The sequence below is a fragment of the Somniosus microcephalus genome, chromosome 2, assembly GCF_052327205.1.
Source record: "Somniosus microcephalus isolate GS21.2 chromosome 2, FLI_Smic_1.0, whole genome shotgun sequence".
Lineage (NCBI taxonomy): Eukaryota > Metazoa > Chordata > Chondrichthyes > Squaliformes > Somniosidae > Somniosus > Somniosus microcephalus.
Window position 1 is genome coordinate 231,207,882 of NC_140988.1, and position 18,149 is coordinate 231,226,030.

General features: G+C 41.1%; 1 protein-coding gene across 2 annotated transcripts in view; it reads right to left on the reverse strand.

The window, feature by feature from the left end:
* usp46 (ubiquitin specific peptidase 46) overlaps positions 1-18,149 on the reverse strand; it is an 87,387-nt gene that overhangs the window by 14,303 nt on the left and 54,935 nt on the right. The window contains exons 6-9 of one of the 2 annotated variants that reach the window (XM_085969949.1): positions 13,442-13,525; positions 12,422-12,619; positions 5,496-5,574; positions 17-3,894 (exon numbers count right to left, since the gene is read on the reverse strand). In XM_085969949.1, coding sequence (XP_085826075.1) covers positions 3,847-3,894; positions 5,496-5,574; positions 12,422-12,619; positions 13,442-13,525 — 409 coding nt within the window. In that variant the 3' untranslated portion in view covers positions 17-3,846. Of the gene's footprint in view, positions 1-16; positions 3,895-5,495; positions 5,575-12,421; positions 12,620-13,441; positions 13,526-18,149 lie in introns of those variants that run through there. The other variant, XM_085969948.1, reaches the window with a different exon arrangement.

The following is an 18,149-nucleotide window of genomic DNA, read 5'->3' on the forward strand; positions in this document are numbered from 1 at the left end:
CTTTAGTAATTTTAGAATAATTATAAATATAACCAGATATAAATTCAAATTAGTAATACAATGCATTAACCGTGAGAATTTATGCAAGTGGACATTTACAGTTATTTCCTCCAAAACATCAGCATTGGTCAATCACTGCTTAAATAGCAGATCTCAGCCTCACATTACTTTGAAAATTTAGGTGAGTTTTGATCATGTCAGACAAATATTTTGCATGCCAACCAAATACCTAGCTGCACTCAGATTGAGCACCTGTAAATCTACAATTAGCTAAAACATAATTCATTATACCCTGGAGCTCGTTTCAAAACAGGTCAACTCTCCAAACTTGGCAGTGTCGATCCTACAACCATTTGATCTTCAGTCCAATTTCAGCATACAAAAATGTTCCCACAGTTCTCATGAAAACAGTCCTTCCACAATATATTCTCCACACTCTCCCATCCCTAGATCAGCTGCCCCTTATTGTTTGAAATCAATTTCCTACACATTCCCTGTTAAGGCTAGTAAAATTCAGTGAATGTGAGTGGGGGCTGCAGGGTCAATTACCTGTTCCACTGAATCTCACCCATTTCTGCCCACCGTCAAAAATTCTGATGGGAGGGGGTAGATGCTTGTTACCACCAGCTGCTTCCATCCTAATGTCATTGAAAGTGGCAGGACTGAGGATTGTGTCTCCTCCTGCCACTATCAGCTTTCCTGCAGCCAGGGGAATATACTCCTGCATGATGCAAATATGGAAGTCGGGACCAATGCCAGTTTATTAACGGCCAATTTCCATTAGTAAAGCAACTTAAGAAACTGCCAGCATATTTTCTTCTGCTTTAAATCTTCAGCTAAAATGGTCCACCTTCCTCACCTCCTGAAGGAACAGGAAGGTGCTGCTTTAATATTCAAGGCACCCCCTCCACCTCGATACAGGGCAGATGCCCATAAATTACATGGATGCCTGACCACTTTACGTAAATGACCCGATACCCAGGTTTTTGGGGCTGGATCAACATTAGGACAGATTAACAGTCAGAAGTCCCAACTCACTGCACTTCCAGCAGTAGAACAGGCTTATGGATATTAATTCAGAGTTTAAGAAACAAAATTGGGGAACTAGAGTAACTGATTAAAGTAGAAAATCATAACATTAAAGCATTAACTGCAGTTGGGGTCAGGATTAGCAATGGAATACGCCTGGATATAAAACCTTTAGGAGAGATAGGGAAAGAAAAAATGTGAGACGGTAGTGATATTAATTATAAACAATGCCGTAGCACTAGTGCATAAGTATTTAAGAGAGAAGTGATCCAAACAGAATCCCTTTGGAGTCAACTAAAGAGCAAGGGATCAGTCACGCTACTGGAATTATTATAGATTGCCAAATAGTGGAAATTAAATTAAGAATGAAATTTGTGGACAAACTAGAAGGGCATATATAAACAGCTGAGTTACAATTGTAGAAGATTTTAATTATCCAAAAATAGACAGATGGGGAAAATATTTGTGAAAAAAAAGGAGGGTTTTTTGAAATGTACAGTATTCAGGACCATCTTCTCATTCAATAACTTGCTATTCCAACAAGGAAAGTAGTACTACTTGACCAGGTTCTGGGCAATGAGCAGAACACATAAGCAACCTAAAAACAGGGAAACATTTGGGAAAAAGTAGCCACAAAATAATCAGGTTTAGTACAAGAACAGAAAAGGAAAAAAAAAAAGTTGATGTTACCAGGGATAAAGGGGTTACAGTTATAAACAGAGTTAAGGGGTTAGGGCTTTTTTCACTGCAGCAGAAAATGTTGAGGGCTAACCTAATAGAGACCAAGATATATAGTGACAGATTGTTTCCATTGGTCAAGATGGTAACGAAGAATAAATCACAAAAAGAACTGAAACGTTAGAAAAAAATTCTTGAGGGTGGTTAGAATGGGGAATTCTCTAAAAACGTTGTTGAAGCAACTTTCATCAATTCTTTCAAAAGGGTATGGGGACAGAGTAGGAGAGTGGATTAGACTAGATGGCGTGAAGGAAATACAGCACAGACTTGGACGAAATAGAATGTTGCAGCACAGAAACAGGCCAATGGTTCAATTCTAACCAAGTCTTTTCAACAGTAGATGTTATTCAATACAGCAACTCTCAAACTCCTCTGACTTCTACAAAGCAAGCAGCTTTTTTTCTGCCAATTTTCTGCAGTTCCATCCTCAAGATATTGATAACTTGCTGGGGTGCAGTTCCATGGCATCAGTCATTCACTGGGTACCTTGCCCAACTGTGTATTTTTTCATGTGCAAAACCAGAGAGTGATTTTGAGCAGGTTATTTGACCATGGGGGCAGGGGGTGGGAGCAACACAGTCAAGATCAAGTCGCTGCTCAACCAATGAAATTACCAACCAGGTCCTGTAGATTATGATTAAGGGTAGGAATCCTTATTAATTTCCAATTTATTTAGTGTTGGGCTTACCCAGGAATTTGTTCACAGAAGAGACAGTTGTTTATATTTGCATGAATTTATATTTCTGCCTATTTTCATTAAAAACAGTGAGCATCAAGCAAATGGTGATTATTTTTTTTTAATGGCACCAAGCTTTCCTCACTTAAGTGATGCAAGCTAAGACAACTCAGATACAACAGTCATCAAGAACAGATGGTTATGAACTGCAGTTTCTGCATGCCAAACAAGACAGTGGGTTCATCGTGAAAGTAGTCCACTAACCCTTTTATGCTGAAATAAGGCCTAGCAAACTAACAGTTTTCAAAGATTCACATGAACTTGTATGTTCAAATGCTTCATCAGTTTGCTCACGATCAGATTCAAATCTACAACTATGTAACAGAATGAAAGACAACTTTTGAAAGGTTGGTCATGCCCATATTTTCAAGATGCATCTTGGCGGAGGAGGGCAAGGTGGTGATTACTGCCTACCATAACTTTCAGAAAACATTTGCAAGGCCCCTTACAGAATAATATTTGACTGACATGAAAACTGAGGCTCAACTGAAGGAGGCAGTAAGTAGCAGAGCCATACAGACAACGTTAGTCCTACATTTCAACTCCAGTCCACAGAATTAGGTGATCTCAGCCATGTCCTCATGCAATATGCAACCACATGCACTCCCAACAGGGATCTCTGAATAATGATCAGGGGCCCTCAGAGTCCATTTGTACTAGAGTTAGGTGCACTACAAATGGCCCATCAGCGAGGGGCTCTGATCATTATTTAGAAGTGCATGTGGTTGCATATTGCACAAAGACAGGATCAGGTTTGGCTGTATGCCCCCTCTTTTTCCACTCTCTCTGCCCATGGTCAAATAGCCTACCCAGTGGATACTGAGACTTCACCAGCAAGGCTCATGTACGAATACTGGCAACTTAGGTGAGGTAGTGCAGGGAGCTGTGGAAATGTACTTCAGCAGGATATCAACGCCTTCAATGCAGGAGGGAAGGGGACAAGAGTGAGAGAGAAAGAGAAAAAAAAGCACAAAAAACACCAAAAAAAGTTGCATTTATATGGCACCTTTCATATCTTTAGGACGCCCCAAAGTGCTTCAAAACCAATGAATTTGTTTTAAAGTACAATTGTTGATGTTATGTAGGCAAATGTGGCAGCCAATTTGTGTACTGCAAAGTCCCACAAATGACCAGTTAATCTGTTTTGGTGACGTTGGTTGGGGGATAAATTTTGGCCAGAACGCCTGGAGAACACCCTGCTCTTCTTCAAATAGAGCCATGGGATCATTTACATCTCACCTGAGTGACGGCACCTCCGACAATGCAGCACTCCCTCAGTACTGCACTGAAGTGTCAGCCTAGATTATGTGCTGCAGTGGGTCCTGAATCCACAAGCTTCTGACTCAGGAGGTGAACGAGCTACCAGTGAGCCAAGCTGACACTTGAAAGCTCTAAAGAAGAAGATAGTTAATAGATGGGTAGCAGTGAATACCAAGAGTTCCCACTCCCCCAGGATTAGTCCTAGGTCCCATCATATTCAAATGAATAAATATTGGCTAAAGATATTGTAAATAGAATGTTGAAGTTTTTGGATATTAAATTAGGTGGAAAGCAAGATGTTCTGAGGAGACAGATACAATTGAGAGAAATTTGGACACTTAGCAACTGAGTAGAAAAATGAGAAATGAAATTTCAAAGCTATATACACAAAGGCAATTATTAAGTAGTTCAAGTCCAAGTACTACACCAGTTACTGAGCTCTACCTCTCCACCACCTCTCCCGACTGTGTATGTGTTGTCAAACTGCTTATCCGACATCCAGTCTTGGATGAGTATCAATTTCCTCCAGTTAAACATTAGGAAAACCAAAACCATCGTCTTTGGCCCAGTCACAAACTCTGTATTCTTGCCACCAATTCCACCCCTCTCCCCAGCCACTAACTTAGGTTGAACCTGACCGTTCAAAACCTTAGCGTCCTATTCGACCCCAAGATGAGTTTCCGACCCCATATCCTCTCCATCACAAAGATGTCTACTTCCAGCTGAAGCTTGTCTCAAGTCCGACTCATCCATCACTCCTATCCTTGCTGATCTACATGGGTTCCCAGTTCCTCAATGCTTCCCATTTAAAGTTCTCACTCTTGTGTTTAAATCCTTTCATGGCCTTGCTGTCCCCATCTCTAAACCCCTCCACCGCATCCCAATAACTCTTGTTTCCTCCAACTCTGGCCTCTTGTACATTCACCACAACCCTTTGCCTTACAATTGGCAGCCAAATCTTCTGCCATCTAGGCCCCATGCTCTGAAATTTCCTTCCGAAACCCCTCCACCCTTCTCTCCTCCTTTAAGACCCTCCTTAAAACTCACCTCTTGGACCAAATCTTTAGTGACCCACCTCCTAATATCTCCTTTCGTTCAGTGTACACGTCTCTGATTATGCATTTTGTGTAGCGCTTTGGGACATTTTTCTAAATTAAAAGCACTATATAAATGCAAGTTGTTCTTGTTACTATTGCTGTTGTAGCCCATTTGCACCGTCAATTAATTCAGTGTCCCCAGAAAGTCATCTGAATTTTGCAGAATCTATGGTTAACAAAAAGGCCAACAACTAATGTCTGCCATGAAAGAAAACAAAATAGCATGTATGTCAGCTCAGTCTTTTTTCCAATGAATCTTCTTGTAGTGATTTTGGGAGTGGCATTGGCACAGGACTGGGAGATGGTTGACTGTCCACCTGTGATTGCCTGGAGTCCTTGGGGTAAATTTTCCCCTGTACCGCCTGAATGTGGATTATTACCTGGGCAGAGTGCAGAGAGGAAAAATCGGGCGGGGAAATTGCTTGCTCTTAACAGAGCACCCATGACAGATTTTCTTACTTTTAATTTAAGAGGAAAAAATTCAGGCAGGATCCACTATGGGTGTGCAATCTCCCCACCCCCCACCTGATTTTCCATTCTGTGCACTGACCATGCGATAGAGGAAAATCTACCCCATTCCTGCCCCCTTAAACTTATGATTTTATTATAAAAGCATTAATATTGATAAGACTAACCTCAACAATATCATCATCAAACAAGAGCCAGAAGCCATGGCTTTTCACAATAGTTATGTAGTGTCCACGGTTAGGGCCACTGAAATGGGGAAAAATAAAATTAGAACATCATACAAGCATACCCAAACAAATATTAAGTATAATTAAGATAAAATAATTGTGCACAATTCATACAAATGCATTGTAACTGGCAATTGTTGCTTTATTATCTTAAAATCAACATGGAAAGACTGCTCAGTTACTCCGATTTGATGATGGAATTTCTCTGGTTCTAAAAGAATTTTGCTTAAAAGAGAGACTCGGTCAGGAAAAACTGGCTGAACTCACTTTTACGGGACCATAAAAGTTAGTGGACTGAGTCAGTGCCAATTTATACAAGAATGAACTCTCAGTGGACAACCAACATATCAATTTAACCTAATGCAGTGAGAGCCGCTTGGAAGTCAACAGAGATTCTTCTCTATTTTTCATAGTTCATCTCATTCGCTTCTTATCCTCATTTCTATTTTGTAATTTTTCAACAATTTTCCTTTCTCTCCATTTAATTTCCATCTATTTTCTAAATCTCTCATTTTAAATCCATGTTATTATTTTTATATTGGCTGTGCAAATCTTTTTCTGGCCTCCTTTAATCTCTAGTGCTTCAGTAGAGCAGGAAAAAAAATTAAGTAGTTTGCCAAGCAAATCCCCTCCTGCACGTATAGTTTACAGGAAATAGCCCTAATGGATGAAAGAACGCAAGATAATTTCATGTGAGTGGGATTCACTAGGAATGGGCAGGAAGGAAAAAGGCTCTGATCAATACTTAAATCCCAACAGGAACTGATAATAGACTAGCCCAGAAATCAAGTAAAAAAAATTAGAACCATGCCTTAGAATACTAGTCAGAATGGGCAGCAGGACAGATGGGGGATATATAGTACCTTTTCTTACTGAACAGCTGCCATGGCAAACTGTTGTAAGCATATGCTATCCCTATGGAGACACAACATGTGGAGTAGATGTGAGAATAGGCCTTTCATTACATTATACACCAACATAAACTCAATACACTGGAGGCACAATTAGCAAAATGAGCAGACGTGTGATTTCCCAGTTTCTACCAATAGAAGATAGTTAACCTTTTGAGGGCCTGGTATGGTTTTCAACTTTCTAACCATGATTTGAAAGCTAGTAATGCCGAAAATAAAATAAATGAGAAATCACAGATTAAATCAGAGCAAATAGAAAAACAGCCTCAAAATTCCTGCCAGAATCGCAGCAGAGTGGGACTTCCACTCGCTAGTCTGCTCTAGCGCTGACCCCATCCCAATTCTGGGACAGTGTCATTAGCATAAAAGGGGCAGTTGCACGTGCCATATACTGCACTCCCTGGGCGTCAGCCCCACAGAGGGCTTAGTGGGGAAAATGACAAGGAGGAGGAGGAGGAATTTCAGAGCAGCAGGTTGGTGCTGTGGGGGGGGGGGGGGGCGAGTTGGGGAGTAGTCTTTCCTCTCCCCCACCCCAAAGATAAGCAAATTGACATTTACCAGTTTCTGACCAGCACATGGATTGCTCTGCGATTAATCGCATTTCACAAACCAACAATATGGGCCTACTTATACCAGTATGTAATGCTGGCAAGGAAAATACACCTTCTGATGTGAGAAATGGAGACAGAACTGCTGGGATTTCTGGTGGGAGATGTTATCCAATTAATCCACCTCCTCTTATGACACACGGATAGGGAGATCCAATGCAGATTAAGTTATTTCTTGGCTGAACATTTTTATTCATAGAATCATACAGCACAGGCTGCCATTTGGCCCATCGTGCCTGTGCCCGCTCTTTGAAAGAGCTATCCAATTAGTCCCACTTCCCTGTTCTTTCCCCACAGCCCTGCAAAATATTCAGTTTCAAATATATATGCAATTGCCTTTTGAAAGATATTATTGAATCTGCTTCCACCACCCTTTAAGGGGAGTGCAATGCAGATCTGTGTAAACAAAATTCTCATCTCCCCTCTGGTTCTTTTGTCAATTACCTTAAATCTGTGTCCTCTGGTTACCAACCCTCCTGCCAGTGGAAACAGTTTCTTCCTATTTACTCTATCAAAACTATTCATGATTTTGAAAACCTCTATTAAATCTCCCCTTAACCTTCGCTGCTCTAAAGGGGGGGGGGGGGGGGCAAAGGTCCACCCCACTGGCTTACAACCAGCAGCACTGATTTTTTTCCGCCTTCTCTAGTTTTCTTTATTTTCTTACACTTTTGTTGGTATGAACTTCTTGTCTTTTCACCACCCACTATTTGCAAATTCTTTTGTCCTTTTTCATATCTCTGCATCATCAAACATGGCCACAGTAAATAATAATTCTAATAGGTCTAAGAGCGTTAAAAAAACAAGCCTGAAGGCTTTGGTGTCTTAATGCGAGGAGCATTTGTAACAAGGTGGATGAATTGGCTGCGCAAATAGAGGTAAAAGAATATGATTTGGTTGGGATTACGAAAACGTGGCTCAAGGATGGCCAAGACTGGGAACTCAACATCCAGGGGTATTCGATATTCAGGAAAGATAGGCAAAAAGGAAAGGGAGGTGGGGTAGCATTACTGGTTAAAGAAGGGATTAATACAATTGTAATGAAGGATATTAGCTCTGATGATGTGGAATCTGTATGGGTAGAATTGAGAAATACTAAGAGGAAAAAAACATTAGCAGGAGTGGTATATAGACCTCCAAACAATAATGCAGAGATTGGGGATGGCATTAAAAGGGAAATTAAAGAAGCGTGCAATAAGGGCACAGCAGTCATCATGGGTGACTTTAATCTACATATAGATTGGGCCAACCAAATTAGTAACAATACTGTGGAGGAGGAATTCCTGGAGTGTTTACGGGATGGTTTCCTGGACCAATATGTCGAGGAACCAACCAGAGATCAGGCCATCTTAGACTGGGTATTATGTAACGAGAAAGGATTAATTAGCAATCTTGTTGTACGAGGCCCCTTGGGTCGGAGCGATCATAATATGATCGAATTCTTCATTAAGATGGAGAATGAAGTAGTTGACTCAGAGACAAGGGTCCTCAATTTAAATAAAGGAAACTACGATGGTCTGAGGAGCAAGTTGGGTAGGATTGATTGGGGAATGTCACTCAAAGGGTTGACGGTGGATAGGCAATGGCAAACATTCAAAGACCGAATGGATGAGCTACAGAATTTGTTCAACCCAGTTTGGCATAAAAAAACGAAAAAGGTGACTCAACTGTGGCTAACAAGGGAAATTAGGGATAGCATAAGATCCAAGGAGAGGACATATAAATTGGCTCGAAAAAGCAATAATCTTGAGGATTGGGAGCAGTTTAGGAGTCAACAAAGGAGGACAAAGGGATTAATTAAGAAAAGGGAAAATAGAATATGAGAGTGAGCTATCAGGGAACATAAAAACTGACTGTAAAAGCTTTTATAGATATGTGAAGAGAAAAAGATTGGTGAAGTCAAGCGTAGGTCCCTTACAGTCAGAATCAGGGGAATTTATAATGGGAAACAAGGAAATAGCAGACCAACTAAATACATACTTTGGTTCTGTCTTCACAAAGGAGGACACAAATAACCTCCCAGAGATGCCGGGGAACATAGGGTCTGATGAAAGGGAGGAACTGAAAGAAATCAGTATTTGTAGGGAAATGGTGTTGAGAAAATTGATGGGACTGAAGGCCGATAAATCCCCAGGGCCTGATGGTCTACATCCCAGGGTACTTAAGGAGGTGGCCCTAGAGATAGTAGATGCATTGCCGGTCATCTTCCAGTACTCGATTGACTCTGGAACGGTACCCATGGATTGGAGGGTAGCTAATGTTACCCCACTATTCAAAAAAGGTGGTAGAGAAAAAGCGGGGAATTATAGCCTGACATCGGTAGTGGGGAAAATGCTAGAGTCTATTATAAAAGATGTAATAGCAGAGCACTTGGAAAGCAGTGACAGGATCGTACAAAGTCAACCTGGATTTACAAAAGGTAAATCATGCTTGACTAATCTACTGGAATTTTTTGAGGATGTAACTGGTAAAATAGATAAGGGAGAACCAGTGGATGTGGTGTATTTGGACTTTCAGAAGGCTTTCGATAAGGTCCCACATAAGAGATTAGCGTGTAAAATTAAGGCACATGGGATTGGGGGCAAGGTATTGACTTGGATAGAGAACTGGTTGGCGGACAGAAAGAATAGAGTTGTAATAAACAGGTCATTTTCCGAGTGGCAGGCAGTGACTAGTGGGGTACCGCAAGGATCGGTCCTAGGACCCCAGCTGTTCACAATATATATTAATGATGGACGAGGGAATTGGATGTAATATCTCCAAATTTGCAGACGACACAAAGTTGGGTGGGAGGGTAAGCTGTGAGGAGGATGTCGTGAAACTGCAGTACGATTTGGACAGGTTGGGTGACTGGGCAGAAACATGGCAAATGCACTATAATGTGGATAAATGTGAGGTTATCCACTTTGGTGGCAAAAACAGGAAGGCAGATTATTATTTGAATGGCAATAGATTGGGAGAAGGGGAAGTGCAAAGAGACCTGGGTGTTATTGTGCACCAGTCGCTGAAGGTAAGCATGCAGGTGCAGCAGGTGGTTAAGAAGGCAAATGGTATGTTGGCCTTCGTAGCAAGAGGGTTCGAGTACAGGAACAAGGATGTCTTGCTACAGTTGTACAGGGCCTTGGTGAGACCGCACCTTGAGTATTGTGTGCAGTTTTGGTCACCTTACCTGAGGAAGGACGTTCTTGCCATGGAGGGAGTGCAGCGAAGATTCACCAGGCTGATACCTGGGATGGCAGGAATGACGTACGAGGAGAGATTGTGTCGATTGGACTTATACTCACTGGAGTTTAGAAGATTGAGAGGGGATCTCATCGAAACCTATAAAATTGTGTCAGGTCTGGACAGACTAGATGCAGGAAGGATGTTTCTAATGGCGGGGGAGTCCAGAACCAGGGGTCATAGTCTAAGGATAAGGGGTAAGCCATTTAGGACTGAAATGAGGAGGAATTTCTTCACCCAGAGAGTGGTGAACCTGTGGAATTCTCTGCCACAGAGGGCGGTGGAGGCCAATTCATTAAATATATTCAAGAAAGAATTGGATATATTTCTTGAGGCAAAAGGGATCAAGAGATATAGGGAGAAGGCAGGGGCAGGGTACTGAACTTGGATGATCAGCCATGATCTCATTGAATGGCGGAGCAGGCTCAAAGGGCCGAATGGCCTACTCCTGCTCCTATCTTCTATGTTTCTATCTAACTGTACACAAGATGTTTGCAGTCATTAAACCCATTAATTCCCTCTCTGTAATTGATGTTATTTCCCAATTGTCAGTCTGATGAAGGGTACACACCCAAAATGTCATAACTTGTCTTTTCTCTTCAGAGATGCTGACTGACCAGTTGTGTATTTCCACCACTTGCAGGTTTCCCAGCATTTCCAGTTTTCCCTCTTCATTCTATGTTTTTGATTTTGACAAAAAGTGTTGCTGTTTGGTTTCAGAAAACTAAGGCCCTGATTATATTTACTCCTATTTTGCACTAGAGGGAATAGTGTGTGGGTGGGGGGAAGGAAATAGGCAAATATTGTGTTTTAAAAAAAAAAAATTTAAAATGGGACTTAAGTGTTCAGTCATTGAAATAGTCAAATCAGGATGATTGGCGCGATTGATCAAGTAAAATCATCCAGTTTTAAAAGCCCACTAGTTTTTTTCCCCCTTCTACTTATTGAACAGATTGCTTGGCATACTGTATAGCAAATGGAGTGTTTAGCATTTATTGCAAAAATAATAAATACTATCCAGTACTTTGGGTTTGTCACATATCTAATCAGAAAGTCTACATATTTCAAAGACTTTGTACAGGAGATTGGAGATACAAGGTTTAATTTCCTTTCTTCTGGAATATCTTCAAAAGGATTTGGAGGTATACCTTGGGCTGTCTTGCACCAAATCAGAAGTCATTCTGAAATCATCCTAGACAGGGAGATTCTGAGTAGTTCAGCAGCCAACTAACACGCAGGATTGGGTCAGGCCCTGTGCATTTGGTCCAGTTTACAGTGAGGGCTAGTTATTGAGAGAATAGTAAAGTCCATAATTACTGTAAATCCACTGTTTGTATTTAATATTGCCCATTTGCCAGCTTACTGATTAATAAATCTGTCTAGTAAGCCCAGGAATGGTGACAAAAATTCCCTGTTTGACCCAGAGCTTCTGACACTTACCTAAATATTGAGTAAGTAAAGGCACACTGGGAGGAATTTAAACATTTGGCAATAATGTAAAAAAGGGTGATAACAGATCAGCCACCTGCAATGGAAAGGAAGATCGGGCTGTGTAAATAATGGCACTGAGCACCCATTTTACACCATCAAATGTTAAAATTACCTCCATTGAGTCATATGGAGTAAGGGCACAGTTAAGTGAGTGGCCAGTGATGCTGAACTCAAGGAAATATCTAATTGTTACAAGCACATACATCCTCATGTATGGTTTCTCAAACAGAGTGGACATCATGAATATTTCATGCAAGTAATAACTACACTCTAAAATGCATGACAGTCATTTTATGGTAGAGTTTACTTTTTAGTTATTCACATAACCACAGTGGCAGACTTTAATCAGTTTAGCAAATTAGAAGCTTCACCCTTAGACCTGAAGAGTCGACTGACTGACTGCTTCTCTACAGATGCTGTCTGATCTATGTATTTGCAGCTTTTTCTGTTTTTGGATTTCCAGCATTAAATTCTGCAGTAAATTATTTATTCTTTTAAAGAAGTTTCACTCTGTTGTACTATTCCAAATACAGTTTCTCACTTATGAAACCCATTCTAAGTTACGATAATATAGTTAGGTTGCTATAATAACTGGTTCAGATGCAGTTAATGAAAAATCTTTCCTAAAACAAACCTGCCACAGTGAACAACAACAGCCACCAGATCATACATGCGGTCCAAATTAATAGCATCTCCTGATGTATTAAACAGCCTCAACTCCAGTGGAAACACCACTCGGTAAGAGAGTTTTGTGTATCGATGTAATTGTTCCATGTATTTGAATCTCTTCAAATGTAACGCAAGGATCATGGGTAGCTTCTTCACACACATTCTGTCAACCAAAGACAAAACCAGTATAGAAAGGTTTATATTAAAAAAAACACTGCTCGTCATCCAGTGGTCTTTCAAAACAAACCAACGTGACACTTTTAGGCACTAAATGAAACTATGAATAACTAATTTCACTATTGTCAAAAAAGTCCAGACATGGGGGATTAGTTGCAAAAGACAAAAAGCAAGAAACCTTCATGCATGAAGAAATGTTGGCTCCAGTTCCAGTGGATGATCAGTGGAGCCTCTGCATTAATTGGCACCCTAGCCAAATACATTTTGCAGAGTAATACAGCAGGTAACAGGAAAAATTTCACCTGGAAGAGTGACATGTGTGAACTGGTAAATCACACAAACTAATGCCATGGATCATGGAATACAGTAACTGCTGAATGCTTAATGATGAAGAGTCATTTGAAAGTATTGTCCACATAACAGTGACTGTACTTCAAAGTAATTAATTGTATACGACACGCTTTGGGCATGTGAGGTTGTGATAACACTATAAATGCAGGTATTCTTTCTTTCTATTCATATGGTTATGGATTACTGACAAACAAAATAGTCATTTGATTCCCACCTCCCTTATAAGCTTAATATAGCTATGTTTTCAATTGTTTTAATCAATACCTAGCCTTGGTTATGCACTGCATAGCATTTTAATTTGCTATTTGGCAGTTTTGTCTTCTAAAAGATGTTCTTTAAAAAAAAAATCACCCACAGAACAAAAAGATATTCAAATTAGTGAAAGGAATTTATAATCTCTTATGAAATTTGTAGATACAATGATGAATTACTGGTTGTACACCTGTTATATGCTCACCTTTTCTGGGCTTCCTGTTTACTGCAACATGTTTCACAATAATACTTGTGTTCACTGCACAGTGTTTCTGTATTGCTGAAATCTCTGCAAATTAAAGTTGCAAAAATTACAGTGCACAAATATTTGTAAAACACTGAAAAAATCATGATAGTTTTACATGGCTTTTTAAAAAAAAACTGTACAGGTAGATTCAAGCAACAGATTAATGGCAATTCAATCACTTGAAAAAGACATCGGGATTTGAAACAGAAGTTCAGTAAACAGTAAAAGAAAGTAGGACAGCGTGGTAAAGTTCACCGCTGTAGCAATGTGCGGTATTAAGATGCTGGTTACAGGATTCACACTCGTGATCCCAAACACTGGCAAGTTCCTGACCTTAGACACAAATCTAATGGGGGTGGAGTAAAGACACCAACTGGAAGTCAAGCATTTCTCCATGGGGATGGGGAGTGGAAAGGACAGAAGAAAAAACATATTTTTCCACTCGGCAATTAGATCCCAGCCTGATTCCACCTTCCCTAAATGTACTTTTCAACAGGAGGAGTTAGGGGAGGGACAGGAAAAGGGAGAAACAGCAGGATTCTTGTCTGATTCCACCTCCTCCAGGGATGTTGAACACAAACATAGAACCTTTGCACCTCTGCTCTGGCTGTGATCAGTTAAGTCAGACAGAACCCTAGGATCTTCCTGGATGGTATGGCTCAGCGTCATGCCTGGCATTATTATTTTTCTAATGATCTTGGTCATTGTTGGGATCCTCTGGAGAAATCAGTGAACACCAATTTAAGAAAGCTGCTTGCAGAGTAGACACACTAGAACAATGTCAGGCAGCGGAGAGGGGGGTGAAACTGACAGATCAGAGGGCTGTCCTGTACAACAAGATAGGAATCCCATTTTTTTGGTGAGGCAGGGGAGGTATGTAGCTATACTCATATTGTGGTCACTTTAAACTGGTCACTGCATGCCAAGAGCAGCCCGTCTAGATGGAACATACATTATCTGGACCAGGACTCCCACCATCAGTGACTCATATCTATGGAAATTGTGTAACTTTTCAGTTTGTTTTCTTCTATGATGTCTAATTACATTTGAGGGTATATGCAGGACTGCAGCCAGCTATGTAGAATGGAAGTTCTCATCCTATTGTTCAACAAGCAAGAAAAGATTTATAGCCTACCCAGGTAATCAAAACAAAAGCAAAATACTATGGATGCTGGAAATCTGAAATAAAATCAAAGTCCTGGAAACACTCAGCAGGTTTAATTTAAGTCTTTAATACTCCATCCCACTCCTACCTCTCTCTCCTTGACCTCCGACACTTACAATTAAACTCAACGTAAACTTGCGGAACAGCACCTCATCTTTCGATAATGTATTTTAAAGCCTTCTGGCCTCTGAGTTCAGCAAACTTTGGATCATAACCACTGCTCCCATTTTCTCAGACAGCAGGTGCTGGTAATGGTTCTGCTGTAACTATTTACAGCTCCTCTGGACCCATCTTTTGTTTCTGTACTTGTCCAATTATCATCCCTTATCGCCTTGCACCATCATCCCATTTGTCATTTCATCGCTCCTGCCCTCCACGCCGCCACAGACCTTTCCCTTTGTTCTTTCCTCCCCCACCCCTTTCACCCTGGCTCTGCACTGTTAAATCTCGAACATCTTCCAGTTCTGATGAAAGGTCATCGACTTGAAACGTTAACTGTTTCTCTCTCCACAGATGTGGCCTGACCTGCTGAGTGTTTCCAGTAATTTCTGTTTTTATTCCAGGTAATCAAACTATCAATAGGGATCTTACGAAGAGGTGACCTCCCCATATTTATAGCCTATTTAATTTGTTATTATACCAGATCTTTAAAGAGCCTGTAGCTGTAATATCTTGTTTACCAGGCTCACAGCTCTACTTAATACAGGAGGAGGGGGGGGGGGGGGCGGGGGGGTGTTACCCAGGTACCTTAAATTCATTTTGATTAATAATTTTTCAGCTGGAAGCTGCTTGAAAGTGTGCAGAAGTATGGCATTCTTTCCCTAGTTCACCAGTCTACTTCTCATTGTATCACTATACAGGCAGAGGCCAAAAGACACAAAAGCATTCCATCAGAACTTAAGCTGCAAAAGTTATTGCTGAGAACCACTAAAGTTTCAAGGTATTTGTTGTTTGGAATGTTAAGTGAAGTTTTGTAAATTAGCCAACCTGCTCCTTCCTTTATTGCTCATTACGTTACTCAAAAAACTCGTTTCAGTGTCCAGCCTGAAATATATGGTTTGTCAGAGTGCCAATTGTCCATCAGTTAGAAACATAGAAGATAGGAGCAGGAGTAGGCCATTCGGCCCCTCGAGCCCGCTCCGCCATTTAATGAGATCATGGCTGATCATCCAAATTCAGTACCCTGTCCCTGCTTTCTCCCTATATCCCTTTAGCCTCAAGAAATATATCCAACTCCTTCTTGAATATATTTAATGAATTGGCCTCAACTGCCTTGTGTGGCAGAGAATTCCACAGGTTCACCACTCTCTGGGTGATGAAATTCCACCTCATCTCAGTCCTAAATGGCTTACCCCTTATCCTTAGATTGTGACCCCTGGTTCTGGACTCCCCGGCCATCGGGAACATCCTTCCTGCATCTAGTCTGTCCAGTCCTGTTAGAATTTTATAAGTTTCAATGAGATCCCCTCTCATTCTTCTAAACTCTAGCGAATATAAGCCTAATCGACCCAATCTCTCCTCATACGTCATTCCTGCCATCCCAGGTATCAGTCTGGTGAATCTTCACTGCACTCTCTCCATGGCAAGAACATCCTTCCTCAGATAAGGCGACCAAAACTGCACACAATACTCAAGGTGTGGTCTCACCAAGGCCCTGTAAAACTGCAGCAAGACATCCTTGCTCCTGTACTCGAATCCTCTCGCTATGAAGGCCAACATACCATTTGCCTTCTTAATTGCCTGCTGCACCTGCATGCTTACCTTCAGCGACTGGTGAACAAGGACACCCAGGTCTCATTGCACTTCCCCTTTTCCCAATCTATTGCCGTTCAGATAATAATCTGTCTTCCTGTTTTTGCCACCGAAGTGGATAACCTCGCATTTATCCACATTATACTGCATTTGCCATGCATCTGCCCAATTACCCAAATCATACTGGAGTTTTTCTGCATCCTCCTCACAGCACACACGCCCACCCAGCTTTAGGTCGTCTGCAAACTTGGAGTTATTACATCTAGTTCCCTCGTCTAGATCATTTATATATATATATTGTGAATAGCTGGGGTCCTAGCACCAATCACTGCGGTACCCCACTAGTCACTGCCTGCCACTTGGAAAAAGACCCGTTTATTCCAACTCTTTGCTTCCTGTCTGCCAACCAGTTCTCTATCCAAGACAGTACCTTACCCCCAATCCCGTGTGCTTTAACTCTGCACGCTAATCTCTTATGCGGGACCTTATCGAAAGCCTTCTGAAAGTCCAAATACACCACATCCACTGGTTCTCCCTTATCTATTCTACCAGTTACATCCTCATAAAATTCCAGTAGATTAGTCAAGCATGATTGACCTTTTGTTGACTTTGTCCGATCCTGTCACTGTTTTCCAAGTGCTCTGCTATTACATCTTTTATAATGGACTCTAGCATTTTCCCCACTACCGATGTCAGGCTTACCGGTCTATAATTCCCCGTTTTCTCTCTACCACCCTTTTTAAATAGTGGGGTTACATTACCTATCCTCCAATCCATGGGAACTGTTCCAGAGTCTATAAAGTTTTGGAAGATGACCAGCAATGCATCTACTATTTCTAGGGCCACTTCCTTAAGTACCCTAGGATGGAGATGATCAGGCCCTGGGGATTCAATCCCATCAATTTCCCTAACACCATTTCCCTACAAATACTGATTTCATAAAATTCCTCCCTCTCATTAGACCCGATGTTCCCAGACATCTCTGGGAGGTTATTTGTGTCCTCCTTTGTGAAGACAGAGCCAAAGTATGAATTTAATTGGTCAGCCATTTCTCTGTTCCCCATTATAAATTCCCCCGATTCTGACTGCAAGGGACCTATGCTTGACTTCACCAATCTTTTTCTCTTCACATATCTATAGAAGCTTTTACAGTCAGTTTTTAATGTTTCCTGCAAGCTTACTCTCAATCTATTTTCCCCCTCTTAATTAATCCCTTTGTCCTCCTTTGCTGAATCCTAAACTGCTACCAATCCGCAGGTTTGCTGCTTTTTCTGGCCAAATTATATGTCCTCTCCTTGCATCTTATGCTATCCCTAATTTCCCTTGTTAGCCACGGTTGGGTCACCTTTTTTGTTTTATTTTTATGCCAAACAGGGATGAACAAAGTTGTAGAGATCAGGAGCATACAGCAAGATCCAATGCCAGTGGATACTTTAGCAGTAGAAAGGTTTTATTGTTTGCCCTGAGGCCGACTATCCCAACTTGCTTCGACATAAGGTCATATTTTAGTTCATGGGAAGGGAGGGCTTGCCTCTGGAAGCAGACTTTTCTATTAGGCACAAGGAAAATATCCAGAACGAGTCCGAATCAGAACAGGGACATCCCCTTCAGAATGTCCACTCTGCAGAATAGGGAATTCAGGTTTCCCGTTTGTTTTTCCAAGCTTCTACCAAGTAATACTTTGAAAAGCTGAAGAGGAAAGGAGAGAAATGTCCCTTTAAAAAAAATACTTGCCACTGTAGGCCTCGA